The sequence below is a fragment of the Hirundo rustica genome, chromosome Z, assembly GCF_015227805.2.
Source record: "Hirundo rustica isolate bHirRus1 chromosome Z, bHirRus1.pri.v3, whole genome shotgun sequence".
Classification (NCBI taxonomy): Eukaryota; Metazoa; Chordata; class Aves; order Passeriformes; family Hirundinidae; genus Hirundo; species Hirundo rustica.
Window position 1 is genome coordinate 10,130,409 of NC_053488.1, and position 22,128 is coordinate 10,152,536.

The 22,128-nt window shown below is 35.4% G+C and overlaps 1 protein-coding gene across 1 annotated transcript in view; it reads right to left on the bottom strand.

Moving 5' to 3' along the window:
* IPO11 (importin 11) overlaps nt 1-22,128 on the bottom strand; it is an 82,544-nt gene that overhangs the window by 17,982 nt on the left and 42,434 nt on the right. The window contains exons 23-29 of the mRNA XM_040089751.2: nt 21,689-21,804; nt 20,092-20,168; nt 14,658-14,737; nt 14,003-14,083; nt 11,558-11,653; nt 9,917-10,030; nt 8,870-8,991 (exon numbers count right to left, since the gene is read on the bottom strand). Coding sequence (XP_039945685.1) covers nt 8,870-8,991; nt 9,917-10,030; nt 11,558-11,653; nt 14,003-14,083; nt 14,658-14,737; nt 20,092-20,168; nt 21,689-21,804 — 686 coding nt within the window. The remainder of the gene's footprint in view (nt 1-8,869; nt 8,992-9,916; nt 10,031-11,557; nt 11,654-14,002; nt 14,084-14,657; nt 14,738-20,091; nt 20,169-21,688; nt 21,805-22,128) is intronic.

A 22,128-nucleotide genomic window follows, 5' to 3' on the forward strand; every position in this document is an offset into this window, starting at 1 on the left:
GAGATGGTTTCTGCTTCTGAGAGCCACACCTCTCATGAACAGCTTTTGTTTCCTGCAGTGTCCCCTGTGCAGAAAAACACTACATGGGTTATAAATATCCCTCTTGCTTAAGGACCGGAGATTACACCCTCAGTTTATCCCTCACAGGGAAGAAATATTTTCAAAGCTCAGTCACATCATAGAAGGGGGAAAGGGGAGATTAAATCTACAAATAGCAACATAACTAAAACTCCATGACTTTACAGCAATGAAACTTTCTGCTCAGCAGAAGAAAGATCACAAAGCCCATCAGTAGCCACAGCCAAAAAAAGAGGTGCAACAGCAGAAGAATTAAGTCCCTTCAGCTACAGTGATCTCACAAAGGAAGCATGAGTTCACGTAAGGGGTGAAATGTAACCCAAGTGTCTCTCTATATAATCCAAACTGAAATGCAGGACACACATGAGAAAGGGAAGCAGAACAGACAATGGCATGATTTTGAAGAAGCTTTCTTCCAAACATCTAGTCTAAAATTAGAAATCAAGTAAGTAAAACTGGTCCGTGGACCATTTTAGACAAAGCCTGCATCAGTTACAACCCAGAATTAGAACTGCATTTGTTTTTTTCCTGAGACCAACAGATCAATAGGAAAATTAATTCATCTTCATATTTGAATATTTATTTTCACGCTTATATTTTTTCACAGTATTTAACATTAATTGTTGATACAGAAAACAGTAAAATAAAATGTCATGTCATTTAATTGAGAGGAAAACACTGTATAGTTCACAGGAAGATTGGTGAAGTATCCTGGATGTGAGGAACAGAACACTAAGAGTAATGGAAAATAGAGTCAGATGTGGGGAAAATCAGAGACTGGCTAAGAATGGAAAGCTACTTCAAACAAAAAAGGAAATTATCTTCTACCTAAACTTCACTACCTATAGTATCTTTGTATTGAAACCCTTATGTTTAACAAAAAAGAATTATTCTTCCAAGGTGCGCTGTATGAAACAACCCTTTACAGCTACAAGAAGTAAGACAAATTTAAAAACCAAAAAGTTTTAAAAGGCAAATGTTCATAGAGCTGTCTTTTTGTAAGATGTCAGAAGCAACACATTTTTAAAAACCAGAGTAATTAATGAAGCTCTACGGTGTATCAGCATGAAAATTTAGAGGAGCCAGTAGAGCAGCGGTCAGATAAAAGGAAGCTGATGACCAGCAAGTAGCTGAATGTCTCTGTGGTCTTGCTCTGAAAGTACCTTACAAATATTCACAAAATTTTTGCTTGAACTATAGCTCCATTGCGGCTCTGAGCACACTGAGGATTGTTCTGATAGTTCAATCCCAGCCCAAAATGGAGGAAAAAAAAAAAGTGTTAGTCCAGATCATGGCTCCTTCCATTCTGCACTAGGAAATCTAGATAAAGTCCTGTTTTACACTTTGTAAAAACTGCACCTGAAGGTGTGAAAATCTGATTGCAATGTAATTTAGAGTTATTATGCCATTAATACTACATATTGTCAAAGTTTCTGAAAGTCGTTATCTGTTAAGAAAAAGACACAACATTATGTGCCACATAACTGATACCATTTTGGGGAAAACCATAAAAAGGACTGGCTGAGATACATGCATAACTTGGATCTGCATTTCTCAAACTGGCTTGTACTTGAACAATAAAATCCCTTACTTTTTGAAAACTGTACCAAAATAACTAGGAAACACTAACAAGCTTAGGCAGCTTTCATATTTTATTCACTGCAAATTTTCTTCTGCAGTGAGAGAACTACTAGGTTTGTACCTGGATACAGCTTCACACAGCCATAGAGAAAATTATTTTTGAACCCACAAGTGAATTTTATCTTAATATACTAATATTGACGAAGTTACTAATGCTACTTGCTTTTTAACATTAAAATCTAGTTCAACAGTGATTCTTGTAAATACAAGCTTGAAGTCTGAGTAATAGCAATTTCTCAAACTGTACATAAAATGACAGGTATAAGTAATTGAAAGAACATACAAGCACTGCACCCATGTTATATTACAGCCAATATAATGAATATTAGGTGGCACAAACTAGTCATCCAAATTGATTCCACATATGTCCAGCAGAAAACATGCAGGAAGTTCAAAAACAGGGTGTCAAGTCAATTTTTGAGAAGGGATTTCATTCTCATAATCACTACAAATTATGATAAAGCCTACAGAAGAAGACAACCAATTTTTAGCACTGTATTCTTTTAAGCTTGCATGAGTGAAACTATTTATTGGCCTCCCATTGTGTATTTAGCAACCAATTGCTCTTGCAGGGATTCCTTCTACTTTTATTCTCTACAAGTAGGCTATTGTACAACTTTATTTTTTCAAATACCTACTTCCTTCTGCCCACATCATCTCTAGATATGGACACAAATAAAAGCAATTCAGGAATTAAACTACTGCTTAGGCAGCAGAGACATCAACATTTAATTAACATCCAGTAGGCAGGTTGACACCTTATTAACTTATCAGATCCCAAAACACTGTTCTGTTTTTCTCATTATCTAGTTTACCTAAACATTTCTGATTGTCTCAAATATTGCAGATTCCTTCTAGTATTTAATATTTCTGTTTCAGTAAGAATCCTGACTTTATGGTCCAAAATTTCTCACTTCCACAGCGTGAAAACTACAAAATTATTTTTTCCAAAGAGGATATGAAAATAAGTTTTCATTCTATAAACCTAATCTGATTTTAGACTCCAGTGAAATAATATGACAGAAAGCTCTCACAAAACTAAAAGCTCACTTTGAGAAATTGTTAGAATTAGTTTCTTCTTCTTATTCAGAAATCTAAGTCTTCTATGGACCAACCACTAAGTTTGTGAACAAAATAGTAACATAAAAAAGGCTGGCCATGAATGCAAGGCACAGATGTGATATGCTGACCCTAACACAACAGCTTTAGCCTTTACTTTTCACTGCAATATTTAGCAATTCTGTTCAAACTATGAAAGTATTAATGTACTCAATATGAATGCAATTCAACCCAAAAGGTCCAAAGAACTCAAATTAATTTTCCAAATTTCAACTCCTAGAAATTTAATCAAAACTCAATTGCAAAACCACAGACCGCCTGACAGTTTAGGAGACAGGATGGTTATACACTTGGCATTAGCAACTGATAGCTCCAAATATTTAGCAGAAAGAAAAAATGTCAACTGTTCCTAACAAATACTACAGATAATACCCACAAAAAAGAAATACAAAATTTATTTCTTAAAAATACCTATTTTCTTTATACTTAGGCTCTTTTTAATATCAAAACTTGATGTTCTGTTTTAAACACTCACTTTCTCATTAAATTGTTTGGATATGAAACATTATTTTTCAAGATAGTACTTATTTGCAGAAAGTCTTGTAATTACATGGGTCATGGTATTTATCACTTCTGGTATCTTATCATAGTAGTCTATCACTGTTAAAGAAAGTCACTGAATAATCTGAGCTACTCTCTGGCACTCTCAAATTTCACAGAGTATAGCACTACAGAGAGAGAAGCAGATGTACCAAAATAGCTCAAACAAACCCAGGTGCAGAAACAGCTGTAAACCTATGTTTTGTGTGGGTTTTTTTGTTTTCTTTGATTTTATTTTTTTACTTTTGTTACAGTCTTGTGATTTTTACAGATTTTTAGTAATACGCTATACTCTAGTCACTATGTATTCAGTATCTAACTTACTAACATGTAAGTCATACATTGCAAAGAGTTTAAAGGAAGCCAGTTAGTATTATCTTTTGCTGTCTTTTATATAATTAAAATCTTAAAATTTAGGGTAAATTGCAATTAGAATAGTTTAAAGAAAGACTTCTGAAATATTTTATATAGGCCATAAACAAAAGTAAGATATCAGTAACCAGACCCTTATAACTGCAGTTTGTTTTTTTGCAGCGGTTTAGCAGCAATTAGTGACATAATTCGTTGCTATCACTTGGTACCTTTTTCCTTGAAATCAAGGCTTAAGAGTCTTAGGGGAAAAGATAATATGCTCGTGACCAGTCCATGCTAGCAGTCAAGTGCAGGAGAAAAACTGATGGAGACTTGTGAACAAGGAAAGTTTAATAAGTGCATCCTTTTACCAATGCCATAATGTGACATGCAGTTACAAAAGTTGGCAGTGCTCTGTGTAACCTTCTGAATTATGCAGACTCTGATAGACTAAGACCAAAGCCACATTTTTCAGTCTTATCATTAAAACTGCACTTTTACCTGTCATTCAAGCTAAATAAATCCAAGGCCAAACACTGATAACAACTGCAAAATCATAATTTAAAGAGCTTCTTTAAATGCTAATAGTCTATTAGAGGCGTGTGTGAGCATACCTTCAACTAGAGGGATTAAAAAAATGGAGGGGAAGATAAAATAGATTCAGAGTATCATCCCTAAAAAGAAAGGAGGATGTACAAGTAATTACGTAAGAAATTTTGACTTTATAAATGAGGATGTAACTATCCTGAGGAGAACATGACATTCTATTAGGCACTTTCTTGCCATTTACTAACATTACATATAGACAACTTTTTGAGAGGAAAATTAAAATTTCTAACTAAGTTATTTTAACAAACGACAGAGGCAAAACTCTGTAACAAACTAATGAAGATTTAAAATTGCATACTGTAAGTACTTACAAAATACCAATTATATAGCTGGCAGAATGCATACTGACTGATTTATCAGACTTGATACACAGTGAGAAAAAGCAGACATTAATTTGCAGAATGATTAGAAACCTGGAGAACCTCTTAACCCTTTCCCCACAATACATAAACATATTTGACTCAAAGGAGTAAAATGAAAACTACTCATGTACCAGAACCCAAAATTTAGAAAGATAAATTAAAATACTTCATATTTTAAGCTCAGTAGAGTCTCCCCTGCTTTAGAAGAGTACCACTCTACACACGTAGGTCCACCAAAAAAGAGCCTATCCTCAAGGACCACAATTAGTGACCTGTTTTGGAAAGCACTGACTTTGAGGAAAAGTAAACTTGGCAATCTCCCATTCAAAAGTGACAGACATAGCAGAAATAACACTCACTTGCAGAAGGGGAGCACTTTGCATTCCACAAGGTGTCAAATGCTACCGGCGGGCACAGTTAGGTACCACCCCAAACTAGGCTGATCATTGACACTATAATCTTTCCAAAATCTTTTTCCATTTCCTTATTAGAGAATAAATATTCCTATCACTCTTTAGCATCTTTCAGTGTTGTTTGTGTTCTACTAAAATACACACAATTGTAGGATTAAAAAAGGTATCTACTCTGGTAAATAAATCATTAGAAGTTTTCAATATCACCAAAGAAGGACATTCCGAAATGCTGTAATACTGACATTATACTGCAGTAAGTAAGCTAATTATTTCCAGACAGATATATAAATAGATAGATAAGGGTAGGAGAAGGGGACATAGTACTATTTTAGCCACTTTGGCATCAGAAACTACAAAGGATGCTGAAGAGCTCAAAATGCAGAACTGTAGATAGTGGTGGAGGCCCACACGTTTTCCATAACAAATAAGAGGCAAGAATGCTGTTACTGACCATGTTCACTAGGGACTAATTCACTATTTTAGGGACCAAGGGCACATCCAATAAAACTCAACTCAGTCTTGAAGAGTACTCCTGCAGTTGTATATTTACAAGCAAGCTGTTAAGGTTATAGACAAGTGTAAATAAAATTACAACAGTAGGAAAATCATGACATTTGTGAATTTACTCATCCAGGTTGCTGTCATATCTCATGTCTCACACTCCAGCTCAAATAAAATGTTCCTCCAAAAAAATTCAACTCAAGCATGTTTTTCAAAAAGCCATTCCTGTTAGAGCTGCTGTGTGTCTATCCATACTTTCCTCATGTACTGAACATGGAGACATTGTAACTCCCCAAGTGCATCCTTACAGTCTGAATGTTACTGGTCCCCACTGTTACATACAACAGTTTAAAGACAGAAGTCTTTAACCTCTTTTGTGAAATACTAAGATTTTTTTAATAAATTAAGAAAATGCACATGGATGGATGAGTGATAAATAGGCAGTAAGAATAAAAAATACAGAAAAAATTGCCAAATGCAAATACCGGTCAAACACAAAAAAATTGCTAACATTAACTGACCACACTTGGATAGCAAAAGCAGATAATTTATATAGCAATTAATTTGGGCAAACCCCTAATACCAGGAAATTACTCTTCCGTGAAAAGGTGCTGCAACACACTAATCAGGAAAGCAGCAGTTATTGTTCTTTTTTTGATATGAATTTCTAACCACTAACAGATGTGCAGCTGTGGGAAGATAAACAGGATGCTAGATTGAAGGACATGCATACATGATTAAAATGCAGCACGACTGCTGATACCAAAAGCATGTCATTTTGTCTAACTCTGGATGGTACTGTCTGGATGAGAAAATTAAAGTGTGGCTAACAATTTGTCACTTTACAACCTGCTTACTCACACTAGTCAGCCCAAGAGCCACTGTGAACAACTGCTCTGCAGTGAATCCTGTCTTATCTGCTCTAAAATCCTCCACCCATGACACTGCCAAAGGTGCTGTACTTGAAAGAGAAAATTATTTGCGTCAAACTGATTTTAAATTAATAATGATGGAAGTTTTACCTTCTCCTAAAATGCACAAAGTCCTGAGTTCCAGATAGTTGTAATTATAAACCTGATCACTAACTAGAGAAACACTTAAAATCTATTAATACTTCAGAGTTTACAGGGAGAATAAAAAAGGTCACTGTTTAATACGTTCCCCAACATTTTATCCATTTATCAACTATGAGGGAAGAAATGAGAATACATGTTATCTGCATTTTCCCCCCACTACTTTTGTCTACTCCTTCTTTTTCCTCTCTAAAATAAACCAGCGCTTCAGCTATAGGAAGCTAGAGGAAGCAACTGCCAAAAGGCAAAAAATTCTCAGAAAGTGTAAGACACAGCACAGATGCCTGTTTTCTTTACAGCAGAACCTTGAAAATCTGAGCTTGCTACTGGTACCAATCCTGACCACCACAGAGCAGCAAGCTGAGGGAAGAATCTCACCCCCACCTAGACCTTCCCAAGACAGCCCATCAACCATTCACAGACAAAAAAAAATAATGTTCTGCCTCTGCATTTGAGAAATCTTGAACTTACCTTGGATATCCAAACAAAAATCTAATCAGGAAACCAGTTAGTGAAGCATTCCAACAGGAAAAATTACTTCAGCTTTTCTTGAAAACACTTAAAATAATCAAAGTGTTTTGTTTAGACACTGTATTATATTTAAAACCTTTTTTGCTTCAACTATGCAAGCGGACTTGCACAAGAAGCCTACAGATACAGGATGCAGCAAGCATGTGTAGTATAATCCCTGAGATTATACTGAGATAGCAAAACCAGGGTGACTTACATGGTTCTAGTACAAGAAACAATCAATTGACAGAATCCATTTCACACACTCCGTCTGAAGGTAAATTTGGCAGTCTATCAACTGCATAAGTTAAATTTTCATAGCTTTGATATAAATATGTCCACTGAAGAGAGGCTGTTTATTTGAAAAGCAGCTTTCTTAAATGGTATGAGTAACTGAAAAATAAAGCTGTCATTTGCAGAAGGTTTTATTATGTTAAGGACTGCCAGAAATAATTGGCTTTTACAGCAGGAAATCTGGAGCAGCTGAACATAGTTCAAAATAACATGGTTATCTAAAGGAATTTATTTTTTTTTCCTTCCTCTCTTTAACAAACTTCACAGGAAGACAGATGTAGTTCAGCACCTTAAATTTTAGCTAACACCTCTCTAAAAACACTTCAAATATACTTATAAACAATATAGCACTGTTACATTTACTAGGAAAAACCTCTCATAAAGCAGCTGCTTGGTTCACCTTTAGCTAGATGGTTATCCTGACTATCCATCAGACTAAAAAAGGGAACATTTTTCTGCACATAAAAAGCAATGAAGCCTCTAAATTACACCGACAGTGTTCCTTGATTTTTTTTTTAGATAGTGACTATATAGTCTACAGCTTTGACAGATACTACATATTCTACAGATACTAACATAGTTTTTAGGATTTGGGAACAACATCTAATTTCCCAACAGACAAAACTTAAAGACTGTTTAGGAAACCCAGCAGACTAAATATAAACTCAGGCAGTCTTGTCTTCCTGAATGTCAAACAGATAGAAATAATCTGAAGGTAACCACGTACTGAACTCTCACCTAAACATGTTATATGTGACTTCTAGTATTGACAGCTTAGAAGTCAATACACTTATTCAGCATTTTCATTTAAAACTTTCTTTTCCTATGTACATCCAGTAATGATGATGGCTACTGAAGGGATCATAGTAAAATCTGCTTGCTATAAACTTATAGTGCAAAAACTGCTCCACAGTAACAACACAGACTTTCACAGCAAGTCTTTCTTCCATTTAATGTCGTAAAGGAGAAAACCAGGATGAAAGTTCAGATCACCCACAACAGGAAAAAAACTGAACACTGTTCCCTGGAAGGGACACCAAAATAGTAACACGTCAACTAAAGCAACTACTAATCACAGATGAAAAAAGCAGATAGTTCTAAGCTAATATGAGAATCAACAATAAAATCTGCAGTGCTAGCTCTTCACTTCTACAAAATGACATTTCCTATAAAATGGAAGAAAGGTTACAGTAATACTATGATGCCAAATAAGTTTATATAATGTAGCATGAAAGTTCTACCTCTTTAAAGTTTCTCTTGGGGGTGAAAAACCAAATTCTTATATTGGAATATTTAGCTGCAGAACTGTGAAATATTTCAAAAACAATTCCAAGGGCCTTTGAAGCATTCTTATTTAAGGTATTGTATGTTTGCTTACCTATTCAATGATGGAAGGAGAGAAAGCAATGCCAAAGCAGAAAGTTTTCTTCTTTCTGGTTGAGTGATGTTATCCATCCTATCAACCCACATTTCAATCATGTTACCAAGAATTTGGTCCAGCTGCATGGGAAACATAATGTTCCTTTTCAGTTATGAGTGCATCAGTGTGTTTAGAAAATAACTTATTTTAATTTTTCTAGCAACTGAATACATTATTTAATCTTGGAAAGACACTACACAGTTGTATACCCTACAGAAGAAACAAGCAACAGTTACTTTTCAAATTTTCTACAACAATTCTTCCAGGCCCTGAACCCTCCATACCATTAGCTGTAACCCAGATGTTTGAAATTAATTTCATTTCTGGAGAGGGAACTAATTCAGGACAGCAAGTTATTCAGTTTTCATCCTAACAGCCTCATAGAAACAAAGCACATGGATTTACTCTCTTATCTACACAGTGACAAATTTAAAGAAGAAAAAAAAAATACAAAGAAAATAAAAAGACTTGCCATTATCTGTTTGAAAACTGTATTATACCCCAGAAAAGCAAATGACTTCAATTTCACTTAAAGACAGAACAGAGTACTTGTAGCAAAAGTCCCTCAGTAACTTCACGAGTGGAACTGAAGCACACTGAACCTGATACTCTAGAAACTCAGGGGAGAATGATTTGATCATTCCCCATCCTGCAAGACCCATCAAGACAGCACAGGGAAATAAATTCTCACCCTACAAATGCATGTGAACTAAGGGGGCTTACATGGCCAATTGTGGGATGCAACAGGAAGAGAATTTAGGGACTATATAAAAATTTTAATGAAATGTTTTAAGTAATTGTGGGAATATGTAAAAGTTGTTACAAGGTATTCAGGGAAAGGAGAAAAAGAGGGGAAAGAGCATATTTTCAAGTTGAACTGGGCAGAAACAAGCATGCATAATGGAAGAGTTTCTTCAGGTCAAAAGAAAGCAAGACTTCCCTATGTAATAAAAGCTGAAATACAAAGACACCAAAAAAAGGACAAAAAAGAACAATAAACCTTACCTCCTGACCTAATTCACATGCCATCTGGCTCAAAAGTAATGAAAAAAACCTTGCATTTTGTAGTAGAACTCTACCCATGATCCCCAGGTAAGTAGACATCACCACTGGATATCTCTGAAACAAAAATAAACCAAAATAAAAGGTGCTTAGTTTAAGTAAAAGAAAAATATTTGACAGTCACAGCAGCAATACCTGGAAAATACCTGTATACATTCCTTATGTCTTTTACTAAATTTTAAATTATAAATTGCAATTTAAGAGCCTCTAGAACAGAAGACTGAGCAAGCAATCATTACCAGAGTTCTCAGTTCCTACATATGAAAACTATGGCAATTTCAAAGTCAATTTTGTCCAAACAGCCAAGACAACCTGCAACGTGATTTTACTTTAAATTTTAAAAGATGCACCTTAAGGAATTGACAGTTTATTGTACTGTTAAAAAATTATTTTCAAAGTTGATCTTGGTTCAAAGTAGCTGCTTACTATTTCAGTAACATTAAGAACACTTAGTATTTCTGAAGCTTCGACTTTCTTCAGGTAGAAACTATAATACATTTGCCCATAACTAATATGTAGGTGTCTCAGAATTAACTGGATACAGCAATAGGTTCATTAGTTTATTATATCTGGTTATTACTTTTAAAAGAAGCTATAGGTTTTTTGTATTAAATTCAGCACATAGCAATATAACTGTATTTTGTAAAATAGCCTACTTCAAAAACAGAATGCCAACATTTACCTGAAAATGCTAACCCAGATTAATACATTCTGAATAGGGTACAATGAATTCATTAACCTTAAATCAAAAGACATTTTAATAATCCACTCTCTATCTTTGTGCTTTGAACAGCAAAAAGTACTTTGCTCTACAGTATTACTTGGCTTAAGTTTGGAAGCCTTACTCAACTCAGTAATTGGAGCCACATATTGATATTTTAGTGTCTTCAACTGAAATAAGCAAAGGTTGTGATCAAAGTAGTCAAAAAACTTGAAGAATTCCACCCACTGATTCCTACTAGAACTGAAAGGTTCAACACATAGTTAAAGCATATTTGATTTTACTCATTTTCATCCATCATACTAGTTTGTTGAATACAAAGAGAGAAAAGCAAGAAGGCAAGGCATACAAGCCAGCAAAATATTAAAGACTCTATCTCACAAAAACCATTCTCACACCCTTCAGCTCTTCATATTAGATACGCCAATTAGGAAAAGAAGGTCAAGCTGATCTCCTGGTTCAGTTTGCTTTTCTCTGGTCCAGGTACCATTAAAAAGGAATAGTATGTGTCTTCAAAAAAAAAAAAAAAAACCAACAAAAAACACCAATACCGACTAAGGATTAAACTAGACCTAATGTTCTGTCTCTTAAAAGCGTTAATAGTGAAGGAACAGTGGAACAGTAGAGTAAAATTTGTGCTGTTTTATTAAAACAAACACTACACGATGAAACAAGTGACATATATGTTGTGTTTTTCTTGTGCTACTGTGTTACTTTTAGAGACTTTTAAACTAGATGTCAAAAATCTCTCAGATGCTCTTAAAACAAGAGAAAATACAACAACAATACAAAAAAACTGGAGATAATGGAAGGCATTGTCATCTTCCAAAGAACAAGTAGAGAGTAGTTAAAGTAACTCTTACCTCCCCATCTATAATCCCCCTGAATACCGATGGCAGAAGAGGTTGAAACATTTGAGGACCCAACACAGGGTTGACTTTTAGGACATTTTCTACAACCTTAAGAACAAAAGCAAATTATACTGTTATTAAAGTATATTCATAAATCTTAATTGAAGCTTTAAAACCACGTGTACTGGTGTACACATATAAAGTGCTGATAGGATGCTTACCATTAAATATCAGCAAACCCCAGACTGCTGAAACTATAAACTAGTAAAATAGTCTGCAAACCTGATATGCATAAGTGCACCTGGTGAACGTTTACAGGCCAATGAAACACACCTAGCCAAGCACCTCACAAGCCTCCCCATGGCCCAGGCAAACTTGATGAGGTAGTTTGGAAAAAAGGGCTTTATTATGGTTCCAGGAAAAGCAGCAGACTGTGGTTGGTAGGGTGAAGCACCAGCAGTTCAGGGCATATCTCTATAGCTTTGTCATGTCCCTTTTTTGAGAAACCACTGCTTAGAACCTACCAGCTCTTTGCAGGTGTGCTCTCAGAGGTGCTATTCTGGGTACCTTGCTTTGGCTCCCAATATTTAAACACTTCACCTTCTGTTTTTCAGCTCCTTTCCCCTCACCATGTGCTGTTCCCTGAAGTAACTTGTTTTCCTGCCTTCTTCAGTTTTTCTTTTGCCCAAAAGTTTGTGCTCTACCCTTGTACCAAGAGAGATGGGAAGAGGCTGTAAAAATAATGGGCTGAGGGCTCCTCACTCCTACTGCCAGGCAAAGACAGTGACACCACAGGCATCTGAACACACCGATGGGCTTATAAAGGACATAAAGGTATCATAAAGGTACCTCACTTAAAACACTCAGTCTCCTTTTACTTCCCTCTCAGAGGAACTTCAACAAGGGTCAACTCTTCTGTGCTCTTGAGCATTCTCCCCTAAGTGTTTTTTCTCCTTTTTGAACCTTGTTCCCAATAGTTTCATTTAATACTCTATTGTTTTGCATTGAGAAAAGTGTTAGGCAGTTGACCTTTCTCAATACCTCTCCATTTTGTAGGCCTTTAATATGCAGAGGCATAGAAGAGGCTTTTTACATACACAGGTAAACTTAACTCTTCCCCCACTCATCTTTCTGGGTACCGGAAGTTTTGGCCAACTCCTTTGTTCCTTGCACAGTCTTTTTAAAACTTTTCTTGTCTGTGTCAGATAATTAGAAAATCAAGTTGCATTAAACCTCAGCAATCATGCAACTAATCTTCTTATCAGTCCAAATTAGTATTTTTTGACCTTATTTATTTACTCTTCTATTTACAATCCAAACAAAGCTGTTTGCAGGAAACACCCCTGGGTGTTTATGTTCCCAATGCTTATCTAGTTTCGGGGGGGTGGGGCGTGTTTAAACAAGTCAGAATAGTGAAGTATGACAAAACTTCAGCTTTTTCTAAAAATATTTACAAGGGTGATAGCTCAGTTATCCCTCTGGAATCAAGAGGGCATACTAGGAAAGTGTTACAAATATACAGGACAAATCTCGCAGCTAATGCAAGGCCACAGAGGGACCAAAGTGAATAAATGATTCTGTATTAGCAGCATAATTCCATTTTAGAAATCTGATTAAAAGCTGCTGCATTAAACATTTGCCCAGCTGCAGATTTTAAATAGTATCCCTGATAGACTGGAATTGACATTTTACATTTCAGAACTAGAAGTCTTAAGCTCCTCACAAGCAGTAACTACAAACAGGAAAGACTATCAACTTCACCAGTTGTTTTCTGTCCTGGATTCTGGAAGCAGTTGTGTGATCCACCAAAGAGACAGGTGGGATCCAATTTATATCCTCCATCACATTTAGAATTAATTGAATTCAAGTCCAAGTTTTCATAAGCAACACAGGTTGCCCTGTTTGTGTAACCACTGGAAATGTTAGTAGTAGCACACTACAGCTACTGCTCAGTTATCTTTCAATGTATATTCCAACTTTATTTCCTGAAATTCTTCAGAAGACATGTTCAAATTATTGCTATTAATATTTCAAAAGCCTACAAGTCCCACAGCACCATTTGAAGGCTGTGTGAAAACAATTTTCTGGTGCTTTGAAAAACCTTTAGCAGCTTTATTTAAGCAGTTATGGCCATTACAACAGCAACTTATGCCAAAGGCAAACAAAAACTGTTTGAGCTCTGTGTCTGGTACAAATGGAAGTATGGAACACAAAGGAATTTCATGAAGACCACATACATATAACATTCAATAAATATTGGAAAAGTTTGCTCTACACTCACTAGGTCTCTACATGCATGCACAGCCTTCAAATAAGTAGTTAAACCACCACTGATGGTTTAACTCCAATGTCAAATTCTGCTGAACACACTGGTTTCCTCTAAATGTTCTAAATTCTGCGTGAAAACACTACATCTACAGAGCTGATCCTCTGGATATTATTTTCATTATACTCCACCTTTAAAACTTGAACTTGACCTTCAGTAGTTATGTCCTTCAAAAGCTCACAAAATGACCGACATAAGTCAGCAGCATACATCTGAAATTAAAAAAAAAGGTATTATGCAATGTACTTTATATTTTTGTATATATTTAAAAATTCAATTCCTTAGGGTTTATATATGCCTAAAAATCCAGTTTCTCTTCAAAGATCATATCTGCTAAAATGTTAATAATTATATAATAATTAAAATATAAATTAAGCATTTTATTGCTTTTTTGACATCGCAGGCCATTTAAACAGTCAATCTCAAAGAATTTTCTAATAAAGAAGGTGTGACAACAAGACACAGTATCTCTAGTTCAACTCTTGCTAGAACATATATTCACAATTTTAATCTGATAGGATAATTAAAGTAACTATTACTACCCAACAGAGGACCTTTTCAGATATCAAACTACAAAATCAATCCACAAAGAATTAATTCTAAATAATAATATTTCTCAGAGTGCCCACCATGCACCATAAAGTGCATTAGAACAGTATGTTTGTATACACATAAATGAATGAGAGTATAAATGATTGCGCTTATGTCTGTGCCAAGACAAGAGAAAAAAAGTTTTCCAGTAAGGAACTGATGTGCTGTATGGATCTTTATGTAATGGGAACATACCTGCAAAAATTCAGATGATGATAAGAAAATATAAGCATTGATGATCTTAAAGCAATTTTTGAGGTTTTCTGAGCTCAGCTCTGGAAAAAAATAGAAATCACAATTCAGAACCTGATCACCAAACTGAAGTACAACCAAGATGGTTTGATTCAAGAAGTCTTTTTTCTCTCACATCTTGTAGTGCCAGATGTCAACAAGTAGAAAAAAGATCTTTGATCCAATGCCAATTAAGGCTCTCTCTCCCTGTAGAGAAAATTACAGAAGTGGGATGGCAGCTCTTGTGCTCAAATGGAAGCACAAGAAATCCTATAACCTCAAAAGCCAGTGTTAACTAAAAACAAAAAACAAACAGAGGTCATGTTTTGGATATAATACTGGGTTAAGAAGATATTAAAGAGAGAATAAAAGAAACATGTACTTTAGAGATTTGCAATTACTGATAAATGATCCCTCTCACACTGAGTCAGTAAATGCTGAGCAGAAAGAATGAAATAAAGATTGCATCTTCTGAGCCAGATGCCGTATCAAATGGCATTGAGCTGACACACACTGAGCTGTAGTGCATAGCTGGAGTATTTCAGTCAAGAGAGCACACCCGTCTAAGATACAGATACAGAGGATGATACACGGCAGCAGCTTGAAGAGAGAAAAAAAAGATATATCCTCAGGCACTACCTGTAAGACTGTTTAAGAAAAAAAAAAAATCACTCTGTATAAACAAAACTCAAAGCAAAAGGAAAAGTTTCAAAGTTTCACATGGATGTTCAAACTAGTGCAGAAAGTCCATATTGTATAAAAACAAGGCAAAATACCAAAAAGCCTGAAAGGGATAAATTTCCTTAAAACCATTTTGGGAGACAAACTAATTTTAGTAAAAGAATTGGACCTCAGATCCATCACCTTTAAAACATCTAATAAAATCATCATGGAGAGACAACAGGAAAATACTTTTACATGCATTTTAAAAATTCCTCTACCAGATGGAACAAGCATATGGCTAAGACTTCATATGTCTCCCATGGCTTAGATGTAAGCAGCCATACCGAAGTGTGGCTTACACCTAGTGATATTTTATAGAAAAGCTTCTATCAAAAACAGTTCTCACCGTGACCATGGCTGCTTTTCCATTATAACATCTGTATAGCTCTGGGGAGGTTCAACAGATTTTTTTTTTTTTTTTCCCACGCATTAGTTAGAACACTAATGTTCTTCCATTTGATATGGCCATAGGACAGCTTTGCATTCATGAGTACATTCATTTGTCAGTACTCAGATCATATCTTGTAATCATTTATAATGAGTATTTTTTGTCTCTTGACTTGAAAAGAGATCAACTATCAATACAATATCAATCCAATCATTTGATATCAAAAGATTCCAAGACATCAAGTTTAGCTTTAGTAGCATATTATTAGAGCTATACATTGAGTTATCCTTAGAGGTATGCATTTGTTTTCTTCACTGGATACAATCATATTTGAAGTTTCAGACACTGAAGCAAATAGACAAATGCTAAACAAACAGTCATACAAACATGAAGTTTTCCATAACTTTCCATTCTGTGATCCTGTGATAACTGATAAAAGGTAATAAAATGCGTGTAGCAAAAATTGTACTTCAGGCCAAAATGAAAACTGAGGTATGACAGATGCAATGGAAATGATGGAAATTCTATCACTCATCTACAGCTCAGCGTTTACCAAAATTTTCTAGAAAGATCTTGTGTACAACTAACTACATCTAGAAACTAATTATACATCAATTCTCTTGCCAGGTTTTCCTAAATCAAACTTTTTTCTCTGAATTCGTAAATGTGCTCCTTTGAATTTTGTTTGGATCAGAGGAGTTAGTCCAATTTCAGTAACCTGGTTTATGCCTGTACCTTAAGAAATACAGCACATGCACATTACACTTGATGCTTCTTGGAACAGGTATGTCTAGATTTTAACCATATCCCCAGCCTGAAATTTTATCAGATTCAACTGTCATTTTAAGCAGCCTCAGTGCAGAAATGCTTCCATCCTCAGGCAATTAATTATTTCTCCATTCCACATTATTCAATACATTCGAAGAGATATATTAAAGAGATTGTGCAATCCCTCTACAGGGCAATAACATTTCAATGGCGTTTAAACAGTAGCAGCAGTGCTGAACTGAAAATCAAGTATGACAATTATGCTGTGAATAATTATTGCACATCAGTGATAGCACCATAATCTTTGAAGGTCGGCCACTTATGCAAGTGAAACCAAGCCCTCATATCAAATGCAACTTTCTGCTCCTGAAGGCAAAATTAATTGACTTGTATAACTCCTCTGACATCCACTTCCAACAACAGTAGTATACTGAAATGGGTACAAAAAGATTTTTTCATAAGGACAATTGTCACCGAGACACGCAAAGCAATCACACGCAGACAAGAGATTTTTGCAGAGGTTCCTCTGATCCAGCTCCCAGGTGAAAGAGCGGAGAGAAGAAACCCCTTTGTTTATTCTTTTACTTTTATACATTTGTGGGTCTAGCAGAAGATTGGCTTTTTGGGGTTTCCACCCCTCAGCCTCAGTGGCCAGACGAATTGTCAGTTACAATTGTTTTCAGGTTAGAAATATGCAAACAAAGGACAAAGAATGAAAAACAAAGGGTTTGTTTATATTACTTCTGTGGGAAAGGTAGAAAAACTGCTCTAATATTCTACAGTAACTAAAAGATCTGACTCCATTTATGAAAATCAAAAGGCTAATAAAAAACTCAGAAAAACCAGGGTAACAGACAATTTTATCTGGAAGGGAACAATCACATATTATTTTCAGATTAGTTAAAAAAGGAAAATCAAAACCACACATACATATGTATGTGTGAGTATATAAATATATATATACACACACACACATTTCCTTTTCATGTTCAAAAATCTCACATATGAATTCTTCTCTCCTTGCCCTCTAGCTCTTTTGCTCTTTTAATTTATCCATGCTGACCTCTGACATTTTCTGAATTACTTACATGCTGATGAAGAAGCTAAACATACCAGGAAAATAGTTACATTACCTGTATATAACAGTAATTCCAGTCAGTAAAAAGAAATTCAGAACAAAAGGTCAGGAGGTTAATACTCCTCACATAGTATCTTCAAGAACTAATTTTCTGGAGCATTCTCTCTGCTAGTTTTCCACCCCACTACAAAAGACATAAGCATGGTAGTTACCTATTCAGAACCTCCCTTCAACTCATCTGTCCTTTGACTTCTACTTTGATGACTTCAGACTGAACTGAAAACTAGTCTTGGGGAGATTATATTTTTTGACTTATCTCAGACAGTTAAGGAACACAAGACTTTGCAATTTTGACTTCTCAGTTAAAACACCTTTTTCTCACAGCTACATCACCATGCTAAGAAGGATAGAAGGGTCTGACTAAGTGCTGGAAGTTTCAGCTGAATACTGCTACTGGTGTACTGGAAAAACTCTGCTACAGGTTTAAGGCTGAAGAGTTATTTAATTAACTGGCACAACTGACCATCCCTGATCAGTACATTTTCTTTTGCAAGATGCTGCACTTTAAACTGTACTGCTGCACTTGATTTCAGTGAAGAAGCTCTTTTTCGAGTGTCCTGAATGAAGTAGCTCCCTGAGGGGTAGCAGATGACAGTACTGTACTGGTTTTCCAACTACCATGTTTTAAAATAAAGTTAGCAATAATCCAAAATTCCAGATGCTATTTAAGCATCATAATACCATGGCCGTGTCATGTGGAAACTGTCTAGTCAGACTTTCTTGATATACACAGATAGAATTTGTAGGCAAAGAGCATACCAGAATGGTTTCCACTTCCTGGCAAAACATGCATCATTTTGCATCAATCAAAATTTTTGACAAACATGACACTCAAAAACCAGTTTCTCAAAAACGCTCAGGAAGTAAAGTAGTACAGAAGCCTACAGGACAAAATCACTCTGATTACACATCAGCTGCTGTGTTTTTGCCACTCACTCCCAACCCTGATAAGAAAAAAAGTTTGACATAAGCATGTTTGAAGGCTCATCCTAAGGAAACCCTACCCAGCTTAACGGTACTATTTACTCTACTAGCATCATACAGCTTTCATTTTTTCAGAATAAATAATTTCTCTTGGGAATGTATTTATTTTACAAACGAGAGCATCACTGTTCTCCAGGATTCATTCATAAAACGAGGAAATCATTACAAGTATAGAATATTCCAGAATACTTTCACCTTTTCTAAGAAGAGTTTGCCAAGGTTTCCATTTCCACTCATCTCTACTCTGAAAAGTATCATGTGTTGACTGGGCTCAGTTTCTGCTACTGAGAAAACATCAGTAGCAAACAAACAAGCCACAAACGCAGAGTATTTCTGAATTTAACTCAAGCAGATTAGCAGCATGACAAACCATGAAAATCACAGCCATTCATTCAGTGCAGGCTTCCTGCAGCATACACCACCTCCGACTGACACAGAACAGAAGGCAGAAGGGTAGGTGCGCAGTCATGGACAATGACAACAGTAAGGACTCAGCAGATACAGAATTTTAGGGGTAGCTGCGGAGTATTTAACCATAAAGCCACTACTATACAGAGCAGTTTTGTCATTAGAGATCTTGTACACAGGGAGAAATAACAGAAGACATCACCTTGAACCTACCCATACCATGATATAACTCTCTACTGACCAGCAGAAATAGAATAAAATATTAAGTCCTGAAAACAATTATCAATTAAAAAGCTAACACTTCTGTCATTCTGTGAACACATTATCTGTAAAAAAATTAACCCATTTGCTGTATTAGTGTTGAAGCCTCAAAAGCACAGCTAAAGATCTGAACAGAAACATATTAACATAAAATTAGACAACAGAATTTTCACACTCCCTTTAATTATGAAGCAAAAGCATTTGAAATACCAGTATTTCCTAACCATTGACACCTAATTGTCATTATTAAGTTTATATTTTGCAAACAAACTGCTGTTTTTAATTTCAGTGCTTGACCCAAATGTTTACAGACATATTTAGGTAGTTTGAAATCATCGTACATTGCTATTATCTGAATCAGGGAAAAACTAATAACTTCATTCTGGTTTTAAGCAGAACAGGCAAGTATTCCACATAAACAATATCAATAACGCTCGGCATATTTGGTGTTAAATTCCAGAACCCTCTTAAAATAAACCTCTGAAATGATAAACTGAAATTTGTCTTATCTTTCATGCACAGCAGCTCCAATTTATTAAAAAAGAGAACTTGGGTAAGTAGGTCATAAATATTAAAAAAGATGAGAAAGTCTGACAATAAGAACCTGTTCCTCAATTTTTTCATAATTTTGCAAGCTCCCTCAGTACTTGCAGCCACAGGAGCATTGCTTAGTGCATGAAAAAAGCAGCAGGAAAAAAACCCTGAAATTTTATTAGTAAAAGACTTACCAAGAAGGGCAGACATATTCTGAAATATTCTCAGGAGTTCTGGTGTAAGACATGGACTATTCTCCAATGTCACTAACCTAAGAACAGATTAAGCAAAATATTTCAGATGATGTCTAAGTAACATTGAGCAATCATTTTGACAGATGTAAACATTTTAACTTCCAGTAGCCATCTATATTATCAACAATGTGTAACAATTACCAGAAGCATACTTCAGGCAGAGCAAAAGTCCTTACAACAAACTCATCAGTACAGCCACAGGTTGTGACAAGGTAGGAAAACAAAGAAAAACATGTTACTGTCTTTTTATAAAGACAACATAAGCTCTGAAATGTAACAGTGAGAATGTCTATGTAGCCAGCCAGGGAACCTAGAGAAGGTGGGTAGAGAGGGATATTTACAGAGCAAGGACAACACACATTGTGTTATAAACCTCAAAGGATGTCTATAAACCTCACCAAAACTGTGATGGACCGGCTCACAAATTTACATTTTTTTTTAATTCTGAAATGGTACATTGATTATCACACACTGTTTATAACAATTTAAAATGCCTGAGATTTGAAAACAGGAGTGATAAATTAAGTTTGTATTTAAAGCCACAGCAACAAATTCCATTTTGTTTCCTAGATCTTAGGCACAGGACTACCATATTTAAATAATACATCTGGTTATGTGAAATATCTTAGTTGTTTTCCTGCTCTTGGTTCAAGGAGCCCTTGGAGTCCTAACTGTCTCTGCAAGCTCTCCGTATTTCTCTGATGCTCTAGGACATCTTAAAACGTCATTCTTCTGCACAGACATCAAAAGAGCAACCTCAAGATCAGTATTAAGAAGACATAAGTTCCGAACTGATACATGTAGACAGCCTCTATGCTAAATTTTGAGAAGCTCTTGCACTTTGACTAGATGCCACCAGCATTATAAATCTCAGTTTTGCTGTATACAGAACAGTTCATTTGTAGTTTAAGTATTTGTAATTCAAATGCTTATTTACAATTTAGATCAAAGGAATTGTTCACTATTTTATGAGAAACTCTATGTATTCCTATTCTTCAGAATCTGGTCCAGGTAACCATTCTCCCTTCTTAATAGCATCAGCTGCACCAGAAACAAGTAAATCAGGCTCATGGCAAACTGAACACTGTGTCACTTCTTGTTTTACGTTCAGTCACCAAACAGCCTGAGATACAGAAAGTAATTTCTACATTTTATCCTTGTAATCATCTCTTCCTGCATCCAGCTCTGATCTGCTGGCTCACTGTTCTCCAAAAGTCAAGCACACCTAATTGTTAAATTAAGACATACATTATAGTGAGTCTAGACTTTTTGTCTTGCTGTTCATTATCACTACAGAATGGTATCTTCAGTATAAACTGCTTGAAAATGAATAATAGAAGAAACACAACTAAAACCAGCTGAGTATATAAATTTCCTAACCTCCTGTCTTCTGAGATAAGGTGTGATATAGGTGATGTCAAGGTAAGGTAACAAGAACATACCAAATTTAATATTCAAAGCTTTTTACAACTTTTTTTCCTCCGGGGGTACAGAAATAACTGTTTTAAAATTAGAAACAGAAAGAAAATATTCTTACCACAGCTCTAAACCATCTTCCAGAAGATAGACATGTGGAGGCTGAGAAACATCTGTACTTAGTTGGATAACTGGAAGTAGAAAAGGGTAGAGATTTTTGCTGTCTGCTCCTAATCCCTGTAAAACAAGTAAGAAATGTAAAATACGTCAAAAGCCTTAAACCAAGCATTTCAAAAATAGCATGGAAAAGATCTATACTGCTGTTAAATTCATATATAAACATGTGTTCAAGAAATCAAAGGTTGAACTTGCTTCCATTTCATACAACAATAAAATAGTCTGATATTCCTAATTTTTCCCTCAACATGTCTTGAAAAGGTTATGTTTTTTGAAAACAATCCACTTATCAATAGTCTGATAGAAAAAATGATAAAGAACATACACTCCCAAAAACATTCACTGGTCATTCTCTTTCTTGGAGGAGTCATGAGTCTAACAAAT